At 53.0% G+C, this 24,638-nt stretch overlaps 1 protein-coding gene across 1 annotated transcript in view; it reads left to right on the top strand.

The window, feature by feature from the left end:
* The window catches only part of LOC129352154 (probable E3 ubiquitin-protein ligase HERC1), a 47,807-nt gene that overhangs the window by 7,934 nt on the left and 15,235 nt on the right, over positions 1-24,638 (top strand). Inside the window, 49 exon segments of the mRNA XM_055021029.1 lie at positions 55-151; positions 424-567; positions 646-773; positions 1,245-1,389; positions 1,585-1,756; positions 2,453-2,587; positions 2,660-2,825; positions 3,092-3,217; positions 3,289-3,388; positions 3,391-3,503; positions 4,334-4,486; positions 4,557-4,689; positions 4,782-4,973; positions 5,828-6,052; positions 6,118-6,291; positions 6,359-6,473; positions 6,541-6,661; positions 8,863-9,034; positions 11,391-11,732; positions 12,274-12,410; positions 12,496-12,547; positions 12,672-12,943; positions 13,679-13,894; positions 13,968-14,088; positions 14,345-14,348; positions 14,497-14,575; positions 14,577-14,731; positions 14,799-14,971; positions 16,241-16,396; positions 16,472-16,492; positions 16,495-16,577; positions 17,022-17,132; positions 17,202-17,232; positions 17,235-17,371; positions 17,443-17,682; positions 17,904-17,987; positions 18,060-18,616; positions 19,255-19,825; positions 20,706-20,973; positions 21,196-21,266; positions 21,268-21,404; positions 21,701-21,768; positions 21,771-21,880; positions 21,936-22,050; positions 22,475-22,733; positions 22,800-22,921; positions 23,001-23,180; positions 23,183-23,223; positions 24,192-24,460. Coding sequence (XP_054877004.1) covers positions 55-151; positions 424-567; positions 646-773; positions 1,245-1,389; positions 1,585-1,756; positions 2,453-2,587; positions 2,660-2,825; positions 3,092-3,217; positions 3,289-3,388; positions 3,391-3,503; positions 4,334-4,486; positions 4,557-4,689; positions 4,782-4,973; positions 5,828-6,052; positions 6,118-6,291; positions 6,359-6,473; positions 6,541-6,661; positions 8,863-9,034; positions 11,391-11,732; positions 12,274-12,410; positions 12,496-12,547; positions 12,672-12,943; positions 13,679-13,894; positions 13,968-14,088; positions 14,345-14,348; positions 14,497-14,575; positions 14,577-14,731; positions 14,799-14,971; positions 16,241-16,396; positions 16,472-16,492; positions 16,495-16,577; positions 17,022-17,132; positions 17,202-17,232; positions 17,235-17,371; positions 17,443-17,682; positions 17,904-17,987; positions 18,060-18,616; positions 19,255-19,825; positions 20,706-20,973; positions 21,196-21,266; positions 21,268-21,404; positions 21,701-21,768; positions 21,771-21,880; positions 21,936-22,050; positions 22,475-22,733; positions 22,800-22,921; positions 23,001-23,180; positions 23,183-23,223; positions 24,192-24,460 — 7,793 coding nt within the window.

Raw genomic sequence — 24,638 nt, 5'->3', positions numbered from 1 at the left:
TGTATGTATTTATGTGTGTGTGTGTGTGTATATGTGTGTGTGTGTGTGTGTCAGGTGGTCGTGTGTGTGTCTGCCGGCTACAGACACAGCGCTGCCGTCAGTGAGGACGGAGAGCTCTACACCTGGGGGGAAGGAGACTTTGGAAGATTAGGTGAGTTGATGTTCCAGTATCTGATCTGGCTTTGCTCTCTGTTTCTAAAAAAACTTCAAAAATAGAAACTTTTCTTTGTCCTTGTTTGATTATTAGTATCCGTGTTTTGCTGTTTTTGTTGCCAATCTTGCTGTGAATGGGTCACATGTTCTGCTGCTGACATAAACATGACAGATAAAAATCACACCAGAGTTTATTGGTGTGGAAGAGAAAAGTGTTTTCTTTGTGAGTTTTCATCCTTGCGTTGGGTCTGCCGTCCTGTCCTCATGCAGGACACGGGGACAGCAACAGCCGCAACATTCCCACTCTGGTGAAAGACATCAGCAACGTTGGCGAGGTTTCCTGCGGGAGCTCCCACACCATCGCCCTGTCCAAAGATGGCCGCACCGTCTGGTCGTTTGGAGGAGGAGACAACGGTGAGAAACCCAAACGGGTGTCGGGTTTCTCTGGCTGTTTCTGGTGCTGATCTACTTTTTCTGTTTGTCCTCCTGCAGGAAAACTGGGGCACGGCGACACCAACAGAGTCTACAAGCCCAAAGTGGTGGAGGCGCTGCAGGGCATGTTCATCAGGAAAGTGTGCGCAGGCAGCCAGTCGTCACTGGCTCTGACCTCCACTGGACAGGTAGGACGTCTGGGACGGTCCCTCAGGAGACGTCCCTCTCTTTACACGACTCGGAAGTTACGAACTGTCAGCCAATCAGACGTCGGCAGGAGCTGCACAAAAACAGCTGACCGCTTTCAAAATGCAACCAGTATGAGTCTTTGACCTTTGGCCTCTGATTTAAAGCTATCTTCATAGCGGACTAGTTTATTTTGACCTTTTCCTAGTTTTTGCTCCTGATTCTGGTGTTTTAGACATTCTACATCATTTCCTGACTCCTGTTTCTTCCTAGAAATCAGATTTTGAAGTGAAATAAACGAGTTTATTGGAAACTGAAGTCCTGAAGTCGATTCTTTTCTTCTGACTGGACAAAAACATATCAGAAAGTTTAAAGCTGAAGCAGAAATCAGTGTTTGCTGAATCATTTCAGTCTGTTGGGACGTTGGTTTCCGGGTGGTTCTGACCCGTTTTGCTGCTCCTGCGTGTGTCCAGGTGTTCGCCTGGGGCTGCGGCGCCTGCCTGGGCTGCGGCTCCTCTGAGGCCACGGCGCTGCGGCCCAAACTGATCGAGGAGCTGGCCACCACCAGGGTGGTGGACGTGTCCATCGGGGACAGCCACTGCCTGGCCCTGTCCCACGGTACGTCGCTTATCTCTGCTCTGTGTGGGTTGGACCGGGTCAGGCCGGGCCGGGCCGGGTCGGTGCTGCTCAGCTCCTGTTGTTGACTCTCTGGTTAAATGCTGACTGTTTGAGATCTGATGTAACAGCAAACTGAACTCTGAGTCCTGGTTCGCGTTAACTCTTTCTGCCCTTTTTACTCTGGCGGTTGCCTAGACAACGAGGTGTACGCCTGGGGCAACAACTCCATGGGGCAATGTGGCCAGGGCAACTCCACCGGCCCCATCACCAAACCCAAGAAGGTGGTCGGCCTGGACGGGGTCGCCATCCAGCAGATCTCAGCCGGGACGTCCCACAGCCTGGCCTGGACTGCTCTGCCCAGAGACAGGTGAGCCATGACGTCACAGCACACTGACCAATGGCTGGGCAGGCTGATGATGTCATCACACACCAACCAATAGCTGAGCAGCACCTGGTTACCTGCTGGACAGGTGATCATCGGGTTCAGAGCTGTAGGTTTTAATCCTTCCTTTCTTCCTTCCTTCCTTCCTTCCTTTCTCCCTTCCCTCCTTCCTTCCTTCATTTCTTCTTTCGTTTCTTTCTTCCTTCCTTCCTTCCTCCCTTCCTTCATTTCTTCTTTCCTTTCTTCCTTCCTTCCTTTCTTCCTTCCCTCCTTCCTTCCTTCCTTTCTTCTTTCCTTCCTTACTTCTGTCCTTCCTTCCTTCTGTCCTTCCTTCCTTTCTTTCTTCCTTTCTTCCTTCCTTCCTTTCTTTCTTTCTTCCTCCCTTCCTTCCTTCCTTCCTTCCTTCCTTCCTTCCTCCCTTCCTTCCTCCCTTCCTTCCTTCCTCCCTCCCTCCCTCCCTCCCTCCCACGGTCATGGTTACTGTGGCGGCCCTGTTACCATTGTGACTTCAGCCAGAGCCACTGATGTGCATGTTGGAGCCGAGAGGACGATCCCAGATATTGACTCATTAAACATGTAACACATCCAGACATGCAGCCTGACTGACCGCTAGCCAGGCTCGGCTAATGCTAACAGACGACGCCTCAGCTGATCCGCTGCTTCCTCTCCGTGTCTCTGCAGGCAGGTGGTGGCCTGGCACCGACCGTACTGCGTCGACCTGGAGGAAAGCACCTTCTCCCACCTGCGCTCCTTCCTGGAGCGCTACTGCGACGGCATCAACAGCGACGTTCCTCCGCTGCCCTTCCCCTCGTCCAGGTGAGCCGCTCGGACCGCCTGGGTCCAGACGCTGCGGGCAGAAGCAGAGTGAACGTTTCTCCATGTTTACAGGGAGCACCATAACTTCCTCAAGCTGTGCCTTCGCCTCTTATCCAATCACCTGGCTCTGGCCCTGGCCGGGGGCGTGGCCACCAGTATTCTGGGTCGGCAGGCCCGGCCGCTCAGGAACCTGCTGTTCAGGTTGATGGACGCCTCGGTGCCGGACGAGATCCAGGAGGTCAGTGGTGACCATGGAGCCGGTTAACTTAAAATCGGTTTAACCTCAAAGTAACACTGAGCAGGCGGATAACAGACGAGTCTCACAGCGAGAGACAGAAAACAAGAAGTTAGTCCTTAATCTGCCAGTTAGATTAAACCAGTTTAACCTGGTCTGGTTTACGGTAAGCTGGTCTGGTTTACGTTAACTTGACCTGGTTTGCGGTAACTTGGTCTGGTTTACATTAACCTGGCCTGGTTTACGGTAACCTGCTCTGTTTTCCCCAGGCGGTGATCGAGACTCTGTCGGTGGGCGCCACCATGCTGCTGCCTCCTCTGAGGGAGAGGATGGAGCTGCTCCACTCCCTGCTGCCTCAGGGACCAGACAGATGGGAGAGTCTCTCCAAAGGACAGGTACGCCCCACCCCCACCTGCTGCTTTTATTAATCTGAAAGGAAGTGAAATAAAGCGGTTTTGTTCCTCAGAGGATGCAGCTGGACATCATCCTGACCAGCCTGCAGGATCACACCCATGTGGCCTCGCTGCTGGGCTACAGCGCTCCGGCTGACGGCCCCGACGCTGCGGCCCCCGGTCCGCCTTCGCACCGGACGCCGGCTACGACGCCGTCGGCTCCCACCCTGACACGCACTTAGCTGAGATCCTGATGAAGACGCTGCTCAGAAACCTGGGCTTTTACACGGTGAGTCCATCCTCGTTATTGATCCTGTAGAGAGCCGCAAACCACCATTTCCTCCCACTGAAGGTTTCCTGGCAGAGTCGATCGCTTCCTGTTCCTCTATCAGGAGAACGTTTCATTGACTGATCTGAGACATTATTCAGCTCTACACTGCAAATCCTTTTCTGCATGTCAGTTTTTCATTTTCTCTTTGAATCGGAATCATCTGATGTCGCCTTCTAGAGAAAATGTAAATATTTTGTTTTTTTTAGCAGAAACTTCATCAGATCTCGGCTTCCTGCTCACTTCTATCCTCACTGACTTTTCTAAAACTAAATTGCATCTTTACAAACAGTTTGTTGCCGTTTAATGAGGAAAATGACGGCATCAACAGCGATGTTCTAGAATACCTTTTAGAAGTTTCATGTGGTGATAAATTCAAAAAACAGATAAAACCTTTTTTGCTTCTAATAAGTGGAGGTGATTTTGTAGGTAAACTGCAGAAATTTCAACCTTCCAGAGAAATGAGTAAATGTCTGCTAATTGTAAATGTTTGTCTACATGTTAGTGAACAAACATGTAGACGTTTGTTCACATGTAGTGTAGCACAGAGATCCGGGTTCTGTACCTCTGTGGATACAAAGCTGGTCTGGTACATTTTGAGTTCTAAAATCCGGACCCGGTATGTTTTTCTGTTCCAACGTGGAGTCTCTCTGTCCCTGCAGAACGTTGCATTTATCTCTGAGTTCCTCAGCCAACACGCAGCAGGCGCCAGGCAGGCCGCCCCGCTGGCTGTGCAGTGAGGAAAGCGGAGCCCATTGGGTCACAGTGGTTCTGTTCTCCGTTCTGTGCAGGATCAAGCGCTGGGCGAACTGGAGAAGAACAGCGACAAGCTGCAGCAGCGCACCTCGTCGTCGGATAGCAGCCAGCCGGCTCACCTGCACCAGCTGCTGTGCTCCCTGCAGAAGCAGTTGCTGGCCTACTGCCACATCAACGCCGTCACCGAGGTAACTCCACCGCCGGTCGGGCCGGGCCCGATAAGCCGGACCAGTCTGACTCGCTGCGTGTCTCCTGCAGAACTCCAGCAGCGTGGCGCTGCTCCACAAGCACCTGCAGCTGCTGCTGCCCCACGCCACCGACATTTTCTCCCGCTCTGCCGCGCTGATCCAGGACAGCTCCGGGAACGGGAGCATCCGGGAGAAGCTGCAGGGTGAGCGCCGCCGCCTCGGCCCCGCCGCCGCCTCGGCCCCGCCGACCCCTCAGCACAGATGTCACTGACCCCTCACCCCCTCTACTCTCCAGATGTGATCTACGTGTCGGCAGCTGGCAGCATGCTGTGTCAGATTGTCAACTCGCTGCTGCTGCTGCCAGTGGCGGTGGTGAGGCCGCTGCTGAGCCACCTGCTGGACCTGCTGCCCCCTCTGGACCGCCTCAACAGGCTGCTGCCGGCCGCTGCGCCGCTGGAGGACCAGGAGCTGCAGTGGCCGCTGCACGGTCAGGAAACGCTCAGACCACAGGAAATATGGCCCTGCAGCTAATTGAGGAAAACAAACAAAAAAGAGAATTCTGGCATAAACCTAGGGATGCACCGATTGCAGTTTTCTGGCTGGTCGCCAATTACCAATCTTTAAACACTAACCTGCTGATTCCAATATTTTTTGTCTGAAATGTTGCTAAATATAGCAAGGAAGACGGCGAGTTGGCGACCATGCAGACATGACCTGGTGGCTAACAGGCAAACCTTTTCAGACCTTTGCTGACGTAGATCGGATCGGCGTCACGTTAAACTAGCCGCTGATCACTGATCTCGCAAAATTAAGGAAATTGGCGTTGATAAATCGGTGCACCCCTACGTAAAATATTTGCGGTCTGAATTACAGCCATTGCAGAAAGAAACAAAATTCCACCAACCATGTCTGAATTTTAAAATGAATCTCAGAAATTTTCAAGAAAAAACATGGAAAGTTTCTCAGCTTGAAAAGTAAAACAAAATTTGACTTTTGAAACTGATAAATTCCAAAATTGAAAAATCTTTCCAAGATTTATTCTAGAAAATATGTAAAATGTTATTTTGGGAAATTCACCCGAACACACCGAGTTCTGTCTGCGCTCTGAACTCTCAGGTGAATTTAAAGATAAAGCGCCAAATAAAAAAAAAAATCAAGTCCAAACTCTGAGCTGAAACCAGCTGTTAGTGGATGCGGACGCGCCGCCTGCTGTGAAGCACGGTGGGAGCAGCATCATGCTGTGGGGCTGCCAGTGGATTGTTTGTCGTGACCCATCGGGTCAGAACCAGAACCTCCTGGGTCTGGCCAGGGTCGGTAACTGGATCCTTCCCACCCCTCCAGGTGCTTCGGACCTGGCCGAGCCGACATCGGGCCCGGCGCTCCCGGCGGCGGCGCTGTGCTGGGTGTGGCTGGTGGACCTGGAGCGGACCGCGGCGCTGCTGGTGGGCTGCTGCCTGGGCGGGATGCTGCAGGGTGCCGCCGCCTCGCCGGAGGAGAACCACGCCGCCTACTGGCTGAAAACGCCGCTGTTCAGCAACGGCCTGGAGACTGACATCCCGCAGCTCGGTACCGGCCGGCCCACCAGCGGTTCTGTGTGGTTCTGTGTGGTTCTGACTGCGCTCTCCATGCAGACTGGGTCATCAGCTCGCTGCTGGAGGCGGCGCTGTCCGGGAACGAGGAGCAGAAGCCTCTGGACCGGCCGCTGCGCCCGGACCTCAGCGTCCTGCTGGACCTGGCGCTGGGCTCCTCCAAAGAACCCGCCAACAGCCTCTGGATCAACATGCAGGACTACGCCATCAGCAAAGGTCTGACCCACAACCTGAACCAGAGCAGAACCAGAACCGGGCCTGACTGCCATCTCTCCTGTTGCAGACTGGGACAACGCGTCTCTGAACAACGAGTCCCTGCTGGACACCGTGTCCAGGTTCTGCCTGGCCGCGCTGCTGAAGCACAGCGGCCTGCTGGGCCCCGCCTGCGGCGAGGGCAGGTGAGCTGACCCCTGACCTTTCACCCCGCTCTCCTGTCCTCCACCGCTGACTCTCCCTTCCCAGCAGGTACCAGCCGTCCAAGTCTCTGGCCGAAGTCTACCGCAGCGTCTACAAGGTCCGGAACCGACTGCTGGCCTGCAAGAACCTGGACTTCATCCAAACCCGGTCTTCATCCCGAGAGAGGCGGGTCGGTCCCAGTTCACTCCCAGTTCTCTCCCAGTTCTCCCAGTTCACTACCAGTTCTCTCCCAGTTCACTCCCAGTTCACTACCAGTTCTCTCCCAGTTCACTACCAGTTCTCTCCCAGTTCTCTCCCAGTTCTCTCCCAGTTCTCTCCCAGTTCTCTCCCAGTTCACTCCCAGTTCTCTCCCAGTTCTCTCCCAGTTCACTACCAGTTCTCTCCCAGTTCTCTCCCTGTTCACTACCAGTTCTCTCCCAGTTCTCTCCCAGTTCACTACCAGTTCTCTCCCAGTTCACTCCCAGTTCACTCCCAGTTCACTACCAGTTCTCTCCCAGTTCTCTCCCAGTTCTCTCCCAGTTCTCTCCCAGTTCTCTCCCAGTTCACTACCAGTTCTCTCCCAGTTCTCTCCCTGTTCACTACCAGTTCTCTCCCAGTTCTCTCCCAGTTCACTACCAGTTCTCTCCCAGTTCACTCCCAGTTCACTCCCAGTTCACTACCAGTTCTCTCCCAGTTCTCTCCCAGTTCTCTCCCAGTTCTCTCCCAGTTCTCTCCCTGTTCACTACCAGTTCTCTCCCAGTTCACTACCAGTTCTCTCCCTGTTCACTACCAGTTCACTACCAGTTCACTAACAGTTCTCTCCCAGTTCACTACCAGTTCACTACCAGTTCACTACCAGTTCTCTCCCTGTTCACTACCAGTTCACTACCAGTTCTCTCCCAGTTCACTACCAGTTCACTACCAGTTCTCTCCCAGTTCACTACCAGTTCTCTCCCAGTTCACTACCAGTTCTCTCCCTGTTCACTACCAGTTCACTAACAGTTCTCTCCCAGTTCACTACCAGTTCACTACCAGTTCACTACCAGTTCTCTCCCTGTTCACTACCAGTTCACTACCAGTTCTCTCCCAGTTCACTACCAGTTCTCTCCCTGTTCACTACCAGTTCACTACCAGTTCACTACCAGTTCTCTCCCAGTTCTCTCCCTGTTCACTCCCAGTTCTCTCCCAATTCTCTCCCAGTTCTCTCCCAGTTCACTACCAGTTCACTACCAGTTCTCTCCCAATTCTCTCCCAGTTCTCTCCCTGTTCACTCCCAGTTCTCTCCCAATTCTCTCCCAGTTCACTCCCAGTTCTCTCCCAGTTCACTACCAGTTCTCTCCCAGTTCACTACCAGTTCACTACCAGTTCACTACCAGTTCTCTCCCAGTTCACTACCAGTTCTCTCCCTGTTCACTACCAGTTCACTACCAGTTCACTACCAGTTCTCTCCCAGTTCTCTCCCAATTCTCTCCCAGTTCTCTCCCAGTTCTCTCCCTGTTCACTCCCAGTTCTCTCCCAATTCTCTCCCAGTTCTCTCCCTGTTCACTCCCAGTTCTCTCCCAATTCTCTCCCAGTTCTCTCCCTGTTCACTCCCAGTTCTCCCAATTCTCTCCCAGTTCACTCCCAGTTCTCTCCCAGTTCACTACCAGTTCTCTCCCTGTTCACTACCAGTTCTCTCCCAATTCTCTCCCAGTTCTCTCCCTGTTCACTCCCAGTTCTCTCCCAGTTCTCCCAATTCTCTCCCAATTCTCTCCCAGTTCTCTCCCTGTTCACTCCCAGTTCTCTCCCAGTTCTCTCCCAGTTCACTACCAGTTCTCTCCCAGTTCACTACCAGTTCTCTCCCTGTTCACTACCAGTTCACTACCAGTTCTCTCCCTGTTCACTACCAGTTCACTACCAGTTCTCTCCCAATTCTCTCCCAGTTCTCTCCCTGTTCTCTACCAGTTCTTTCCCAGTTCTCTCCCTGTTCTCTCCCAGTTCTCTCCCAGTTCTCTGAGAATGAGACGTTTTATTTACAAGCTGCTTCTTTACTGCTGCATTATTTTGACATGTATTATTTTTTATAAATTCTCTTATTATTGATACTTTATTCTCATATTAGTACAACTTTATTTTCATCATGTTAACACTTTGTTCTTGTCATATTTCGACTTTAGTATCATGATTTTGTTCTCATATTTATTCTTGAGATCAGCTGTTAGTTTTGCTCATCTTTAAATATTTAGATTTCACATCATTTCATAATAATCATAGCTGCAAGTTGAAGCTTTGAATCCAAATCTGATCTGAAACAGATTTCCATGCTGGCCAAGTTCCTCCTTTGGGGGGCGCTGTCTGACAGGAAGTCGATGATGGATTCCAAAATAAAAGCAGTCTGACATTGTGGTGCAGATCTCGGACAACCAGGACTCGCTGGACATGGACCCCCAGGAGAACTCGTTCACCCGCACCATCGACGAGGAGGCGGAGCTGGAGGAGCGGGCCGACCGCGAGAGGGAAGACGGGCACCAGGATCAGGACGAGGAGGAAGAGGACCGGGAGCACGAAGTCATGACCGCAGGAAGTAAGTACGGCCCTGGAGTCCGCCCGCTTCCTGTCCAGAAAGGTTCTGATCCAGATCTGGACCTGATCTGGTCCAACATGCTGGTTCATCACTTCTTCCTGTTCTGGTACCAGGAAGCAGAATCTGTCTGTTGGGATGAGGATGGTCAGATTTTCGGTCTGGATCAAAACTTTTCAGTGTTTCCAAGTTGGAGATGCTCCGATCCAATATTAGTGTCTGTATCAGAGACGCTCCGGAGGGTCAGGTTGTTGCTTCCGATCATCCATGAGGCCGATCACCAATTTCTGGTCATCGCTTTCGCTTTACGTATAAATGATTCCATGTTATCTGGCAAAATGGAAAAATTGTCTGGCATAAATTCACCTGGTTTAGACAAATTTGAGTACAGATGTATTTTTTCCCTGCTGCAGCTGGAAGCAGCTGGAAGCAGCAGCTGGAAGCAGCAGCTGGAAACAGCAGCTGGAAACAGCAGCTGGAAGAAGCAGCTGGAAGCAACTGGAAGCAGCTGGAAGCAGCAACTGGAAGCAGCAGCTGGAAACAGCAGCTGGAAGCAACTGGAAGCAGCTGGAAGCAGCAACTGGAAGCAGCAGCTGGAAACAGCAGCTGGAAGCAACTGGAAGAAGCAGCTGGAAGCAGCAGCTGGAAACAGCAGCTGGAAGAAGCAGCTGTAAGCAACTGGAAGCAACTGGAAGCAGCACCTGGAAGCAGCTGGAAGAACCAGCTGGAAACAGCAACTGGAAGCAACTGGAAGCAGCAGCTGGAAGCAGCTGGAAGAACCAGCTGGAAACAGCAGCTGGAAGCAACTGGAAGCAACTGGAAGCAGCACCTGGAAGCAGCTGGAAGAACCAGCTGGAAACAGCAGCTGGAAGCAACTGGAAGCAGCAGCTGGAAGCAGCAGCTGGAAGCAACTGGAAGCAGCAGCTGGAAGCAGCAGCTGGAAGCAGCAGCTGGAGCAGCAGCAGCAGCTGGAAGAAGCAAGCTGGAAGAACCAGCTGGAAACAGCAACTGGAAGCAGCAGCTGGAAGCAGCACTGGTAAGCAACTGGAAGCAGCAACTGGAAGCAGCAACTGGAAGCAGCAGCTGGAAGCAGCAGCTGGAAGCAGCAGCTGGAAGCAGCAACTGGAAGCAGCACTGGAAGCAGCAACTGGAAGCAGCTGTAGCAGCTGGAAGCAGCAACTGGAAGCAGCTGTAGCAGCTGGAAGCAGCAACTGGAAGCAGCTGTAGCAGCTGGAAGCAGCAACTGGAAGCTGTAGCAGCTGGAAGCAGCAACTGGAAGCAGCTGGAAGCACTGGAAGCAGCTGGAAGCAGCAACTGGAAGCAGCAGCAGCTGTAAGCAGCAACTGGAAGCAGCTGGAAGCAGCAAACTGGAAGCAGCTGTAAGCAGCAACTGGAAGCAGCTGGAAGCAGCAACTGGAAGCAGCTGGAAGCAGCAACTGGAAGAAGCAGCTGAAGCAGCAACTGGAAAGCTGTAGCAGCTGTAAGCAACAACTGGAAACAGCAGCTGGAAGAAGCAGCTGTAAGCACTGGAAGCAGTGGAAGCAGCAGCTGGAAGCAGCAGGAAGCAGCTGGAAGCAGCAACTGGAAGCAGCTGGAAGCAGCAGCTGTAAGCAACAACTGGAAACAGCAGCTGGAAGAAGCAGCTGTAAGCAACTGGAAGCAGCAGCTGGAAGCAGCTGCTCGGTGTGAGCGTTCCCTGTCTGGTGGAGGTTAAGCAGTCTGACATATTTCTACCAGTAGCGACGCTTCAACACCCACAGGAGACAGTGACTGATCACCGATGAATCGCCGATCGATCCAACGAGGAAACATTTCACTTATTTTGGTAGATTAACAATATTTCAAAAGAAACCAAAATAACAATAAAACGTGTAGAGGAATTCTGGATTGGTATCGGTGAAATCGTGTTGGATCCATTTATTATTGATGAATTAACTTTCATGTGACAGAAGGTTTGTTGCAGTTCGGCTGCAAACTGCACCGACGGAACAGATTAAGGTTGTTTCACTGTTTAATGAAGTAATAAATGGATTTATAACCAGAGCTGTACTGGTGAAGAGTTAGCAAATACATTTATTATTCTGTACATGTATGTGTTAAATAAAATAAAATGTTTTAACTCAGTCCAGCTGTTTTTGGTATCGGCGGATGATCGGTATCTGTTCTAGACCTCAGATATCGGTATCAGGAGTGAAACCAGTGGACGGTGCGTCTCCACAATAAATGTTTAAACCGTTTCTGAGACGCTCTGCAGCTTTTTGTCGTAACTGCTGAAGTCTCCAGCTGCTCACACTCTAACCCTGCATCCGTGTGTGTGTGTTGTGTGTGTGTGTGTGTTTGTGCTCGATGCACAACGCAGAAATCTTTCAATGTTTCCTCTCAGCGCGGGAGGTGGCTCGGAGCCGGGATCGGGAGCGGGCCAGCAGCGGGACGGGCCCGGGCTCTGGGTCGACGTCCCGCAGCGCAGCGCCGGGATCCGGGGAGGAGGAGGCGGCGCAGTCGCAGGAGGAGCGGCGGGGCAGCGCGGGGATCCCGGAGGGCCAGGACCTGTACACGGCCGCCTGCAACTCGGTCATCCACCGCTGCGCCCTGCTGCTGCTGGGGGTCAGCCCGGTTCTGGGAGAGCTGGGCAAGCAGAACCCGGAGGACGGCCCGATCCAGTCGCCGCCGGAACACAGGACTGTCTGAGCTTCATGACCAGGTACAGTGGGGGGGGGAGCCAGGTGATGCATGCGGTAAATTAACTTTCTGGTGCACATTTAAGTGAAAAGTTGTTGGTTTCAAGCACAGAACCCTGCAGAACTCCAGAACTGTAAGTGCAGCAGAAAAGCTAAAATTCCCAGAATGTGACTGGCTAAGGCAGGGGTCCCCAAAGGGGGGGCGGGACCCACAGGGGGTCGCAAGACACCATGCAGAGGTCGACAAATGATTTTCAGAGTCATAGTGAATAATTCTTGAGTCACATGGCCCTCCATACAGTCATATGGAGGGCCAAAGGGGACAAAATTATATAGATAATATATACATATCATGATATAAATTATTTAATGATTAATTCATTTCATGATATATCTTTTATTTAATGACATGGATTAAATAAGATATATCAAGAAGTAATAAATGCACCTTCAAATGTAATTAAATAATGTACATTTTTATACATTTTAATAGTTTTTGTAAAATAAATACATCTAAAGATATGTGTAATTATATGACAACTCATTTCTTTGTAATAAATAGAGGGAATAATTCTGTTTCCAGGAGTGAGAGTCTGAGTGCAGAGAGCCGCTCGGTGCAGGGCAGCCCCAGCTACCGGCTCATCAAGTCCGCAGCGAGTCGGACTGTCCAACCCGAGTCCGACGAGGAGAGCTACAGCCTGGTAACGAAGCTCCGCCCCCAGGCTCCCTGGGTCCTGGTGTCCCCGTGGATCCTGAGCTGAAAGCTGTGTGTGTTTTCTGCTGCAGAGCGGGCGCAGGAACGTGGATCTGGACCTGGCCTCCTCCCAGAAGAAGAGAGGTACTGATGTGGAGACGGAGAGGAGAAGAGGCTGCTTGTTGTCATGGTTCACCTGTCCCCCCCGACCCGACCCATCCGTGGAGTGATGCTCTGGTTCTTCATCGTCTCCTCCTCTTCCTTCCAGGAATGCTCCACAGCTCCCCTGACTCGCTGGCGGAGTCCTGGTTCCGGTCCAAGCTCAGCCGGCAGCGCAGCTACGGCTCGGCCCACTTCTACGGGGAGTCGGACCTGGACCTGAGCCGCTCGCTGGGCGTCCACGCCCTCATCGACAACATGGTGAGCTTCATCAGCGGCGACGTGGGCCTGGCGCCCGCCTTCAAGGAGCCCGACGAGGGCATGTCCACCAACCCGCAGGCCGCCATCTTGGCCATGGAGCAGCAGCAGAGCAGGGCTGAGGTGAGGCGGCGGAGACGCAACTTTATCCATAAAGCAACAAACGAACAAAACGGTTCAAACCAACAGAAAGGACGACAGTGACCCAGACTTTAAGTCCTTTTAATTTAAAAATATGCTATTTATTTACTACTTTAAAATGTCTTAATTAAATAAAACAAATATAGAAATATTTAGTTTTTTTTGTATAAAATATGTTTTGTATTGTACTATGATTCTACTTTTTAAAAATTTCTGAATTAAAAGAAATTAAATAAATTAAGATATTTTTCATTCTATTAAAAACAGAATAAAAATTCATCTATAACTATAAACGTTTTTTAAAATGACAACTTATGCATTTATTGACTATTTAAAAAACGAGGACAAACTAAAAATATTACTTCACACTTTATTTTGATTTTATTTTAAAAGTTTTTATTCTTGTAATATTTTTGTTGTAATTTTATTTGCTTTTTACTTTTTCCATTTCATAATACATTTTTATTTTGTTATTAATTTATTTATAAATGCTTCTGACATTAAGACGATACAGAACCTTTCTTCATGTGAAACTCATTAAAGCAGAAAACAGTAAGTTGCTGGTTTATATTTAAGGTTTCACTGTTTGCTTCTTTAACATCAGGTAATGAAGCGATGCTGATCAGGAAGTGCTGCATCCAGGCTGCTTGTTCCTCTGTCCGGTTTTAAATGGTTTAAAGTTCCAGTTTCTGCTTCATGGTGTGACTGTGGTTGCAGCTGCGGTTGGAGGCGCTGCACCAGATCGTGGTGCTGATCTCAGGCATGGAAGAGAAGGGCAGCCAGCAGGGCGGCGCCGAGCGGCCGGGCGGTGCCTTCCAGTCTTCCTCCCTGCTCACCTCGGTCCGGCTCCAGTTCCTGGCCGGATGCTTCGGCCTTGGTACCGTGGGCAGCGGCGGCCTAAAGAGGGAGAGCGTGCAGCTGCACCACTACCAGGTGAGGAAGAGGAGGAGGGAGAGTTCTGGTCCGGTTCCGTGGTCCGGTTCTGACAGGCACGTTTGTGCTGCAGGATGGGATCAAAGCGGCCAAGCGGAGCCTGCAGGTGGAGATCCAGACGGCCGTCCATAAGATCTATCAGCAGATGGCAGTGACTCTGGAGCGCGCCCTGCAGGCCAACAAGCACCACATCGGTACCGACGCCTCCTGCTTTTCCAACACAGCCAGAAATCTGACAGCGTTTCATCAACACATAGCCTCCGTTTAATATCACTAAAACAATGCTGATAATAAAACCTCTGATTAACGTGAGGATTTACAAATTCTCCTTTGTAGCGTTTGCACCAAAAGCCAGAGGTTTAGGTAAATACAGTCTGCAACAGATAATGCAGCGATGACATCACATTGATGCCTATTGCAGTGCAGAGGAGGAAAGATGGCTGCTGTCAGAGAGGTTGCCCCCTATGGGCTTGGGATGTTTAAACACAGTGCTGTATGAACACTTTCCTTAAAGATTTAGATGAGAGAAATTTATTTTAAAAAGCCCCAGCTTTATGTGGCCCAGGCCGCAGTCTGACCCTCTGCTTCCTCCTCTGCAGAAGCCAGCAGCGCCTCCTGCTGGTGACGGTGTTTGCCCTCAGCGTGCGCTACCAGCCTGTGGACGTGTCCCTGGCCATCTCCCAGCGGCCTCCTCAATGTGCTGTCGCAGCTCTGCGGCACCGAGACGATGCTGGGCCAGCCGCTGCAGCTGCTGCAGAAGCCGGGTGTGTCGCAGCTTAGCACCGCCCTGAAGGTGGCCTCCACCCGCCTGCTGCAGATCCTGGCCATCAGCACCGGGTAACGCCGCCGCAGTGCCTCCGGGGCCCAGAGCGCCTCTAACCCAGCGGCCTGTCTGTCTCTGCAGGACATACGCCGACAAGCTGAGTCCCAAGGTGGTGCAGGCGCTGCTGGACCTGCTGTGCAGCCAGCTGAAGAACTTGCTGGCCCAGGCAGGAGGCAGCCGGCTGGCGGCAGGGAAGGACTCGGACGACTCCAAGATGGATGACTCCCTCGACTCTGACAAGAAGGACTTCAGAGGTTAGCTTTAGCATCTAGCTCCAATCCTGACACACATCCACGTCTCTGTCTGCCTCTGAATTCAGTTTTCATATGTAAAAAAACACAAAACAATCACAGACACAGAAATCCTTCCGGATCTATTTCCTTTACACGTCTGGTTCTAGTAAAACAACCAGTCTCAGGTTTGTTCAGATATAATTCAACCAACATTTGACCGATACACAAAGGTCTGCTAAAATGCATTTAACATTATTTTTGTCAGGAATAATGTTAAATTATTCATGTTTTGTTAACATGAATAATTTAACAAAACATGTTAGATGTTTTGTTAAACCTAAAGAAGCGGTTACATGTTTACAGTCATCTGAAGTCATCTCGGTGGTTTCCTGGCAGCCAACAATTGCCTCTAATAAGCTAAAGGACTGCTTAGGCATCTGTGCCAGTTATTTTTAAGGCTTAAATAAACAAGGAAAAGTCTGATTTCACCTTTTGCTCTGGAGAAAAACGACCTAAAACACGCTGCTACTAAATAACCTAATCTGTTCAACAGCTCCCTTAAAGGAACAGTGTTATGTATTTTCTATGCATTTTATAGCAGTCAAGTCACTTAATTAACTTGAGTTGTTATAAAAATGACTTTTATGTCAAATATGTCTTAAAAGAAATTTGACTTTGCAATTTAATCCCTTGAAAATGGGCCTCTGTCTTTAAGAAGCTCCTGCTCTTTCTGAAACTCCGCCTTCAGGAAGTCACCCCAACATGGCTGCTCTATTAGGCCTTTAGCAATGTTTTTACAGGCTCTGAGAAGAAACTCAGCAGTTCCACCAGGCGTTTGCTAGTTGCTACTGGCTAGTCTGAAGGAGCTGAGTGGAGAGGAACTGTCCTGTGAAGGCGGAGCTAGCTCCACCCAGGCGTTTGCCACGGCTGAATGGTTGCCATGGAGATTAAAGGCTTATTAAACATGAAAGAATGAAAGCGACAAAACATCTCGATGATGGAAAGCTCAGAAAAGTCAGTCTTGCATGATACTGGCCCTTTAATCATCACGCCGAGGTCACCAAATATTACAAATTCACACTCCTGCATTTTTAGATGAAGAAAACTCAGTCGGCTGATCCTTCTGAATTTTTATTGGGAGATAAAAATGATTCGCTAATGCCAGTAGAAGATGGTCAGAACCTGAAGGTCCGCTACGGGTTGAGTCCTGCAGTCGGACGAGAGCAGATGGCCTCCAGGTCGTTGATTTTCCTGTGGGTCGTGTAATGGCTCGAGGTTTTCGTTGCTCAGCTTTAATCCGGAAGCAGCACACCGCAGAGCTCCACCTCGGGGACTTCCTGGTCTTCCTCCGCAGGGTGGTCTCCTCCAAGGCCATCCAGTCCAAGATGGCGTCCCCCAAATGGACCGAGGTTCTGCTGAACATCGCAGCTCAGAAGTGCTGCTCAGGTGCGCCCTCTGCAGGTTGCAGGTGAGTGTAGTCGATGGGCCAGGTGGGACAGTAACAGATGTTAAATGTTGCAGGAGTTCCTCTGGTGGGGAACATGAAACCCGCCTGCTGGCCCTGCATGTGCTGGAGGCCGTCCTGCCGGCCTGCGAGGCCAACATGGAGGACGACCAGCTGACCCAGGTAGGGGGCGCTGCGGAGCCGCATTTCCTGAAGCTATGAGTTTTACAGTTCTGCCTCTTTGCTTCTTTCTGTTGTTGCTCTTTTGTTTTTCTTTTCATTCTGGTTTTGTCTTTAAATCTCTTTTCTCTGTTTTTTTTTTCTGTTTGTATGTCTCTCTATCTGTCCTGATGTCTCTATCTGTCCTGATGTCTCTATCTGTCCTGATGTCTCTATCTGTCCTGATGTCTCTAACTGTCCTGATGTCTCTCTATCTGTCCTGATGTCTCTATCTGTCCTGATGTCTCTCTATCTGTCCTGATGTCTCTCCATCTGTCCTGATGTCTCAATCTGTCCTGATGTCTCTCTATCTGTCCTGATGTCTCTCTATCTGTCCTGATGTCTCTCTATCTGTCCTGATGTCTCTAACTGTCCTGATGTCTCTCTATCTGTCCTGATGTCCCTCAGGTTGTGGACCGTCTCTTCTCTCTGCTGTCTGACTGCATGTGGGAAGCTCCGGTCGCTCAGGCCAAACACTCCATCCAGATCAAGGAGAAGCTCCAGGAGCTGAAGCTGCAGGTGAGGGCGTTGTCACGGCGACCCTGATGCCCCAGGCGGACGCGGCACGCTGACCTCTGTTTGCGGCAGGGCGAGGCGGAGGAGGAAGACGAGAACCTTCCCATCAGGAAGTGTCCTTCGACCCGGAGAAGGCACAGTGCTGCGTGGTGGAGAACGGCCAGGGCCTGACGCACGGCAGCGGGGGCAAAGGTTACGGCCTGGCGTCCACCGGCATCTCCTCCGGATGCTACCAGTGGAAGGTGATCCTGAAACAGGAATCCCCTGGGAAGCCCCGGGGAAGCCCGCTAACCGCTGCTGTTTCCTGCTGCAGTTCTACATCGTGAAGGAGAACCGCGGCAATGAGGGGACGTGTGTGGGCGTGTCCCGCTGGCCCGTCCACGACTTCAACCATCGCACCACGTCGGACATGTGGCTGTACCGCGCCTACAGCGGGAACCTGTACCACAACGGAGAGCAGACGCTGACGCTCAGCAGCTTCACGCAGGGAGACTTCATCACCTGCGTCCTCGACATGGAGGCCAGAACCGTCTCCTTCAGCAAGAACGGAGAGGTCACAGCTACACTCACTTTCTTCCTTCCACCTGACTTTCCCAGATAAACAGAGCCGCTGCTGGATGTGACAGAAAGTTCTTCAGTTCTGTTCTGGATGTTGATGTTTGCATCGTTCTGATTCCTCCTTCTGCTTTATCCACGTTTCTCTTTTCTGATTCTATTTCCTTTCTTTGATTCTCACCTTCTTTTCCTTTCTTTGTGTTTCTTTCCTCCCTCCAGGAGCCGAAGTTGGCGTTTGAGGATGTTGACGCAGCCGAGTTGTTTCCTTGTGTCATGTTCTACAGCAGTAACCCGGGAGAGAAGGTAACCGCCGCCGCTCAGAGTCCAGACATTCAGCAGGAAGTGGCTCCCTCACACTTCCTTTTTCCTCTGCAGGTGAAGATCTGCGACATGCAGATGCGAGGGACGCCACGCGACCTCCTGCCCGGCGACCCCGTCTGCAGCCCCACGCCCACGGTGCTGGTCGAGGCCACGGCCCAGCTGGTCCGCATCTTGCACCGCACCGACCGCTGGACGCCGCGCATCAACAGCGCCATCATCCAGCGGCTGCAGAAGATCAAGCCCTGCTTCCGGGACGCCGCCACGGGGGGGCCGGCCGGCGGCCAGCGGCTGAAGAAGAGCCGCTCGGTGCAGAGTCGCGAGGAGCACGACGCCCAGAGGGAGAGCCCCGATGCTCCGCCAAGGGCGGAGGAGGACCGGGGGCGGCAAGGCCGGCAGCACGGCCTGGCGGACCTGGCCGAGCCGCACCTGCGCAGCCTGTGCTGCGACGTGTGGCCGGTTCTGGCCGTGATCGGCGGGGCGGACGGCGGGCTGCGCGTCGGCGGCCGCTGCGTCCACAAGCAGACGGGACGCCACGCCACGCTGCTGGGCGTGGCCAAGGAGGGCAGCAGCTCGGCCAAGGTCCAATGGGACGAGGCAGAGATCACCATCAGGTACCGGAACCGCCGAACCCGACCGGGTATGACCCAATCGCTCATTTCACTACATTAATTCATTCTGGCGAATGATTCGAACATCTGTTGCCACATCTGGAACCGAGCAGCGTTATTAATGTTTACCATTTTATCTTTATCAATAATCATTATTTTTATCATCATCATCCTAACTCCAGTTGATTGGCATTTTCCTCGTCTTTCTCGTCTCTCCATGTTTTCTGTTTCTGGAACGTTTTTCCTCATAAATCTGTCATTCAGGAACCCGCTCGGTTCAGGAACCCGCTCGGTTCAGGAACCCGCTCGGTTCAGGAACCCGCTCGGTTCTGGAACCCGCTCGGTTCAGGAACCCGCTCGGTTCAGGAACCCGCTCGGTTCTGGAACCCGCTCGGTTCTGGAACCCGCTCGGTTCAGGAACCCGCTCGGTTCAGGAACCCGCTCGGTTCAGGAACCCGCTCGGTTCTGGAACCCGCTCGGTTCAGGAACCCGCTCGGTTCAGGAACCGGGTCTTTGGTTTCCTCCTCCTCGTGGCTCCGCCTCCCCATTTCCCTCCATTTCCATCAGTTTTCCCCGTTTTCTTTCCTTTCACTCCGTTTCCCTCTCCTTGTCTCTCTTCACTCCACTTCCTCCCATTAAAGCTTCCCAACTTTCTGGTCGCCTAGTGACACGCCGCTGTACAATCTGGAGCCGTGTGAGCCGCTGCCGTTCGACGTGGGCCGGTTCCGGGGCCTGACCTCGTCGCTGCTGCTGGACCTCACCTACCTGACCAGCATCCACGAGGAGAACGCCGCCAAGCTGGGCGGGCGCCGCCACGACAGGAAGCACCGCAACGCCGCCTCCGTTGGCCACGAGGCGAGCTGCGGCGACGACAGGCCGGACGGCCAGAAGGACGCCGCCGCCTCCGAGCTGAGGGTGTCCCACAGCCTGGAGGAGGTCAAGGCTCACCTGGCGCCCAACTCCAAGTCCGAGAGCGAGATCTCATCTGTCGCCAGCGGAAACGAAGCTCTGTTCGGCCCGGCGCCCAACGCCACCGCAGAGGCAGGCAGGAAGAAAGGCCACGAGCACGGCGGGCGCCACGAGGCTCCGCCCATTAGCACACAGTCAGAAATCCACGCCGTACAGCTGTCCTACCTCTACCTGGGCGCCATGAAGACCCTGAGCGCCCTGCTGAGCTGCAGCAAGTACGCGGAGCTGCTGCTCATCCCCAAGGTACACATGCTAATGCTAATGCTAGCAGCATGCAGGCAGAGGGGGGAGCCGGGTGAGGGCGGGGCTACATGGGGGCGGAGTCAGATGAGGGCGGGGCTACATGGGGGCGGAGTCAGGTGAGGGCGGGGCTACATGGGGGCGGAGTCAGGTGAGGGCGGGGCTTCATGGGGGCGGAGACAGATCTGTTGTTAGATATCACTCCTTCTGCTTCTGGTTCCTGATAATTTTCCGGGTTTCACTGATCCGATATCAATATCTGTATCGGCTCGATTGAAAACAATTCCAGGTCGTGTGTCGTTGACGATGTGACTGGTTCGGTGCTCCACATGCTTTATTTACGTTTTATTGTGTTGCAGTTTAATTTTACATGTTTATAACCAGCCTGTTGTTTTATTCTGTATTTTTATTGGACGATTTCCTCATTTGACCTGACTGCACAAATTAAAGCTGTTTAGATGTTTAGACCTGCTTGGGAAGCGATTGGTCTTTTAGAGTGAGCTCTACTGGTGCGGAGTTATGAAATACATTTTAGTTCAGTTCATTTATGAAACGTTTTCAGTCCGTCGGCTGTTTTTCTGTGTGGAATCGGCTGAAACCTCAGATCTCATCAGAGTGGATCGGAAAATCCTTGATATTTACATTGTTAACTACGTTCCTTAAAGATTCCTACAGCTTATCTTGATGCTTAAGCTGCTTCCTGATTCCATGTTGTTGATGTTTGGGTGGTGCGTTCACTGACTGTAGAAAATTTGTGATTTCTCGTGTCGTCTTGGCCAGAAAGGACTGAATGTTTGTTTAGAGCTGCGGTTGTCGCCCCCTTCTGGTCGGTGCAGCGGCTGAGGGGTTCAGCGCTAACCCAGCGACTCTCTCAAACATCCAGGTGGTCCCAGAGACGGCGCCGTGCGGCCACAACGCCGACCTGAGCGCCGCCAGCGGCGCGGCTCCGCCCTCGCCCGTCTTCCAGGAGGAGGTGGAGATGCGGACGGCGCTGCAGTTCCTCATGCGCCACATGGTGAAGCGCGCCGTGATGCGCTCCCCGATCAAACGCGCGCTGGGCCTGGCGGACCTGGAGAGAGCGCAGGCCATGATCTACAAGCTGGTGGTGAACGGGCTGCTGGATGAGCCCAGCGGCGGGAAGTCCAGGCCGGGTGAGAGCAGAACCCATCAGATTTCCTTCAATATCTGTTCATTCATAATAAATATTCATCAAAAGGTTGAGGGTCAATACTGGGTGAAAAGGTCAGATGAAGTGGAGCTCGTCCTGCCTCGGCTCTGTTGTTTGCCGTTATAAATTCTACATGTTTTGTCTGATGCTCGATGTCTTCAGCTTCCTGCACAGACTCTGAGTCAGTTTGTGTTTCCTGTCTCAGGGGTGAGGAGCGAGCCTGAAGGGGAAGGCGAGGGCGGCGAGGGCGAGCAGCTGGCTCAGACGCCCATCACCCACCAGCCCCTCGGCGTCCAGCACCACCTCCTTCATGAGCTCCTCCCTGGAGGACACCACCACCGCCACCACGCCCGTCACCGACACCGAGACCGTGCCCGCCTCCGAGCCGGGCGTCATGCCGCTCAGCTTGCTCAGGTGGGACCTCGCCGCCAGGCGTCAGCTCCACCCTCGGTGCCACCCGTTAGCGTCAGGTTGGGTCACCAGACGGCATGAAAGGCTCCGTCTGGGTTTCGCTTTCAGTGTTGAGATGAATGTTACAAATGATCTGATTCACATTAAATCAGGTAAAAATCTGAAAACTAGTTTCGTTTCTCTGCGAATAGAAAGAGGAAAACTGAGGTTCAGAGTTTTCATCACTCCTTCATCAGGGGAGAACCCTTATCTCTCTGAGTGATGACCTTGACCTCCTGCTGGATGTTGTGCCCCAACAGGCAGATGTTCTCCAGCTACCCCACCACCACCCTGGTTCCGACCCGCCGGGCCCCAGACGCCCCAGTGTCGTCCTGCCGACCTCTCCGTCAGACGAGGTGGGCCGCAGGCAGAGCCTCACCTCGCCGGACTCCCAGCCCTGCAGGCCGCAGAACCGGGCCGGAACATGTGAGTGGACCGAGGCGGGCGCCGCCTGTGCGCAGAAGAGGAAATGACGGCCATGTTGTCTCCCCTCAGCTGTCGGACCCCAGCAGCAGGCTGTCCACGTCGCCGCCGCCGCCGGCCATCGCCGTGCCGCTGCTGGAGATGGGCTTCACGCTGCGGCAGATCTCCAAGGCCCTGGAAGCAACGGGTCAGTCAAAGTCCGACACACCTTTCCACAAACTTTTACTGATCTCATGTCCTCTGAGATCAGTTTGCATTATTTTATACAATGTATCAGAAATGTAGGAGACGGTGATTGGCCGATGCTGACATGTGAAGCTGATCTTTTTCCTGCCTTGTGTCAGACTAGCAGCTGAATGCGGCCCGATCTCCATCAGCAGAGCGTTGAGTGCCGTGTTTTAGCTGAACGCTCCGGTAGCCTGAAGACTGGCAGCCTGACCTGCTCTGACCTGCTCTGACCTCTGACCGCTCTCCACTCTGACCACTCTCCTGTCTGACCTCTGACCGCTCTCCTGTCTGACCTCTGATTGCTCTCCTGTCTGACCTCTGACCGCTCTCCACTCTGACCGCTCTCCTTTCTGACCTCTGACCGCTCTCCGCTCTGACCGCAGGCGCTCGGGGAGAAGCAGACGCCCAGAACATCACAGTGCTCGCCATGTGGATGATCGAACATCCCGGCACGGAGGACGAGCGCGACGAGCCTCACAGCAGGAGCGGCGCGCTGGTTGTCGACGCTCCTGACTCCGCCTCCTGTCCGGGGGCGATGGCGTCCTCGGGGGGCAAGTCCCTGGACCGGAGCCCGTACCTCTGCTGTCCGGGAGACGTGGCCAGCGCCGACGCCTCGGAGCTGGAGGAGGGCTTCGGTGACAGGTAGCTCCGTTTCAGAGGAGGAGGTTGATGTTTGACCTTTGACCTGAACTTACTGTCATTCTGCAGCCCTGAAGGTCCGGAGCAAGACAGCGCAGCGGTATCCAGCTGCACCTCCCTCAGAGGACGCTCCGCCGCCGGCAGGAAGCACCGCTTCGACCTGGCCGCACGCACGCTGCTGGCGCGCGCCGGTGAGGAGGCCAAACACACCCCGACCTCGCGCCGCCGACCAGCCAATCACCTGTCCCTCTTGTTCCCCTCTGTCCCCAGCCGGGCTGTACCGCTCGGTCCAGGCCCACCACAGCCAGGCCCGGCGGGACGCGGCGCCGCCGCAGCAGCAGGACCCGGGCGCGCTGTACGACTTCAACCTGGACGAGGAGCTGGAGATGGACCTGGACGAGGAGACCATGGAGGCCATGTTCGGCCAGGACCTGGCCAGCGACACCGACATTCTGGAATGTGGATCCCGGAGGTACTGGACTGGCCAACATGGGTGTGTGTGACTTTCTGCTCCAGCCAATGAGCTGCCTCCCCTTCCCTCCCTAAACACACACATGCACGCCAAACCTCCAGAACACTCGCTGCTGATTGGCTGCTGCCTGGCATCCATTGATCCACTCTGCATGAGCGGCCATTTCCCTCTGAGACAGGCCGCGCGTGAGTGTGTGTGTGTGTGTGTGTGTGTGTGTGTGTGTGTGTGTGTGTGTGTGTGTGTGTGAGTGTGTGTGTGTGTGTGAGTGTGTGTGTGTGTGTGAGTGTGTGTGTCTCTGTGTGTGTGTGTCGGTGTGTGTGTGTTGGTGTGTGCGTGTGTGTGTGTGTGCCTGTGTGTGTCTCTGTGTGTCTCTGTGTGTGTCTGTGTGTGTCTCTGTGTGTGTCTGTGTGTGTCTCTGTGTGTGTGTGTGTAGGTGTGTGTGTGTGTGTCGGTGTGTGTGTGTGTGTAGGTGTGTGTGTGTGTGTCGGTGTGTGTCTGTGTGTGTGTGTAGGTGTGTGTGTGTGTGTCGGTGTGTGTGTTTGTGCCTGTGTGTGTCTCTGTGTGTGTGTGTGTGTGTCGGTGTGTGTGTGTGTGTCTCTGTGTGTGTGTGTGCCTGTGTGTGTGTGTCTCTGTGTGTGTGGTGTGTCTCTGTGTGTGTGTGTGTGTGTCTCTGTGTGTGTGTGTCTCTGTGTGTGTGTGTCTCTGTGTGTGTGTGTCTCTGTGTGTGTGTGTGCCTGTGTGTGTCTCTGTGTGTGTGTGTGTCTCTGTGTGTTTCTCTGTGTGTGTGTGTAGGTGTGTGTGTGTGTGTGTCGGTGTGTGTCTGTGTGTGTGCCTGTGTGTGTGTCTGTGTGTGTGTGTGTGTCTCTGTGTGTGTGTGTGTGTGTCTCTGTGTGTGTTGTCTCTGTGTGTGTGTGTGTGTGTGTCTCTGTGTGTGTGTGTGTCTCTGTGTGTGTGTGCGTGTCCTTGATGTTTGCGTTTCGCCCTCGCAGCACGTGTGTGAGGCCGACGACCGAGACGAGGTGGTGGTGTGTGAGCTGTGTGAGGCCAGCGTGGCGAGCTTCAACCAGCACATGAAGAAGAATCACCCCGGCTGCGGGCGCAGCGCCAACCGACAGGGTTACCGCAGCAACGGCTCCTACGTGGACGGCTGGTTCGGCGGCGAGTGCGGCAGCGGGAACCCGTACTACCTGCTGTGTGGCGGCTGCAGGGACAAATACCTGGCCATCAAGAGCAAAGCCAGAGTCCCCTCCGCAGAGAGGTCAGCTTCCTGTGGGCGGGGCCTGTCCTTACCTGTCCTTACTTGTCCTTACTTGTCCTTACCTGTCCTTACCTGTTGTCTGTCTTTCCTTCTGTCTATCTCTTGGTCTCTTTTTTGCCTTTTTTCACTCTTTCTCTTTTCTGCTTGTCCTTCTTTTCTTGTTTTTATCTTTGTTTCC

Source organism: Poeciliopsis prolifica, unplaced genomic scaffold (assembly GCF_027474105.1).
Source record: "Poeciliopsis prolifica strain line A6 unplaced genomic scaffold, Auburn_PproV2 SCAFFOLD073, whole genome shotgun sequence".
Classification (NCBI taxonomy): domain Eukaryota; kingdom Metazoa; phylum Chordata; class Actinopteri; order Cyprinodontiformes; family Poeciliidae; genus Poeciliopsis; species Poeciliopsis prolifica.
This window is presented reverse-complemented; position numbering and strand designations above follow the sequence as displayed.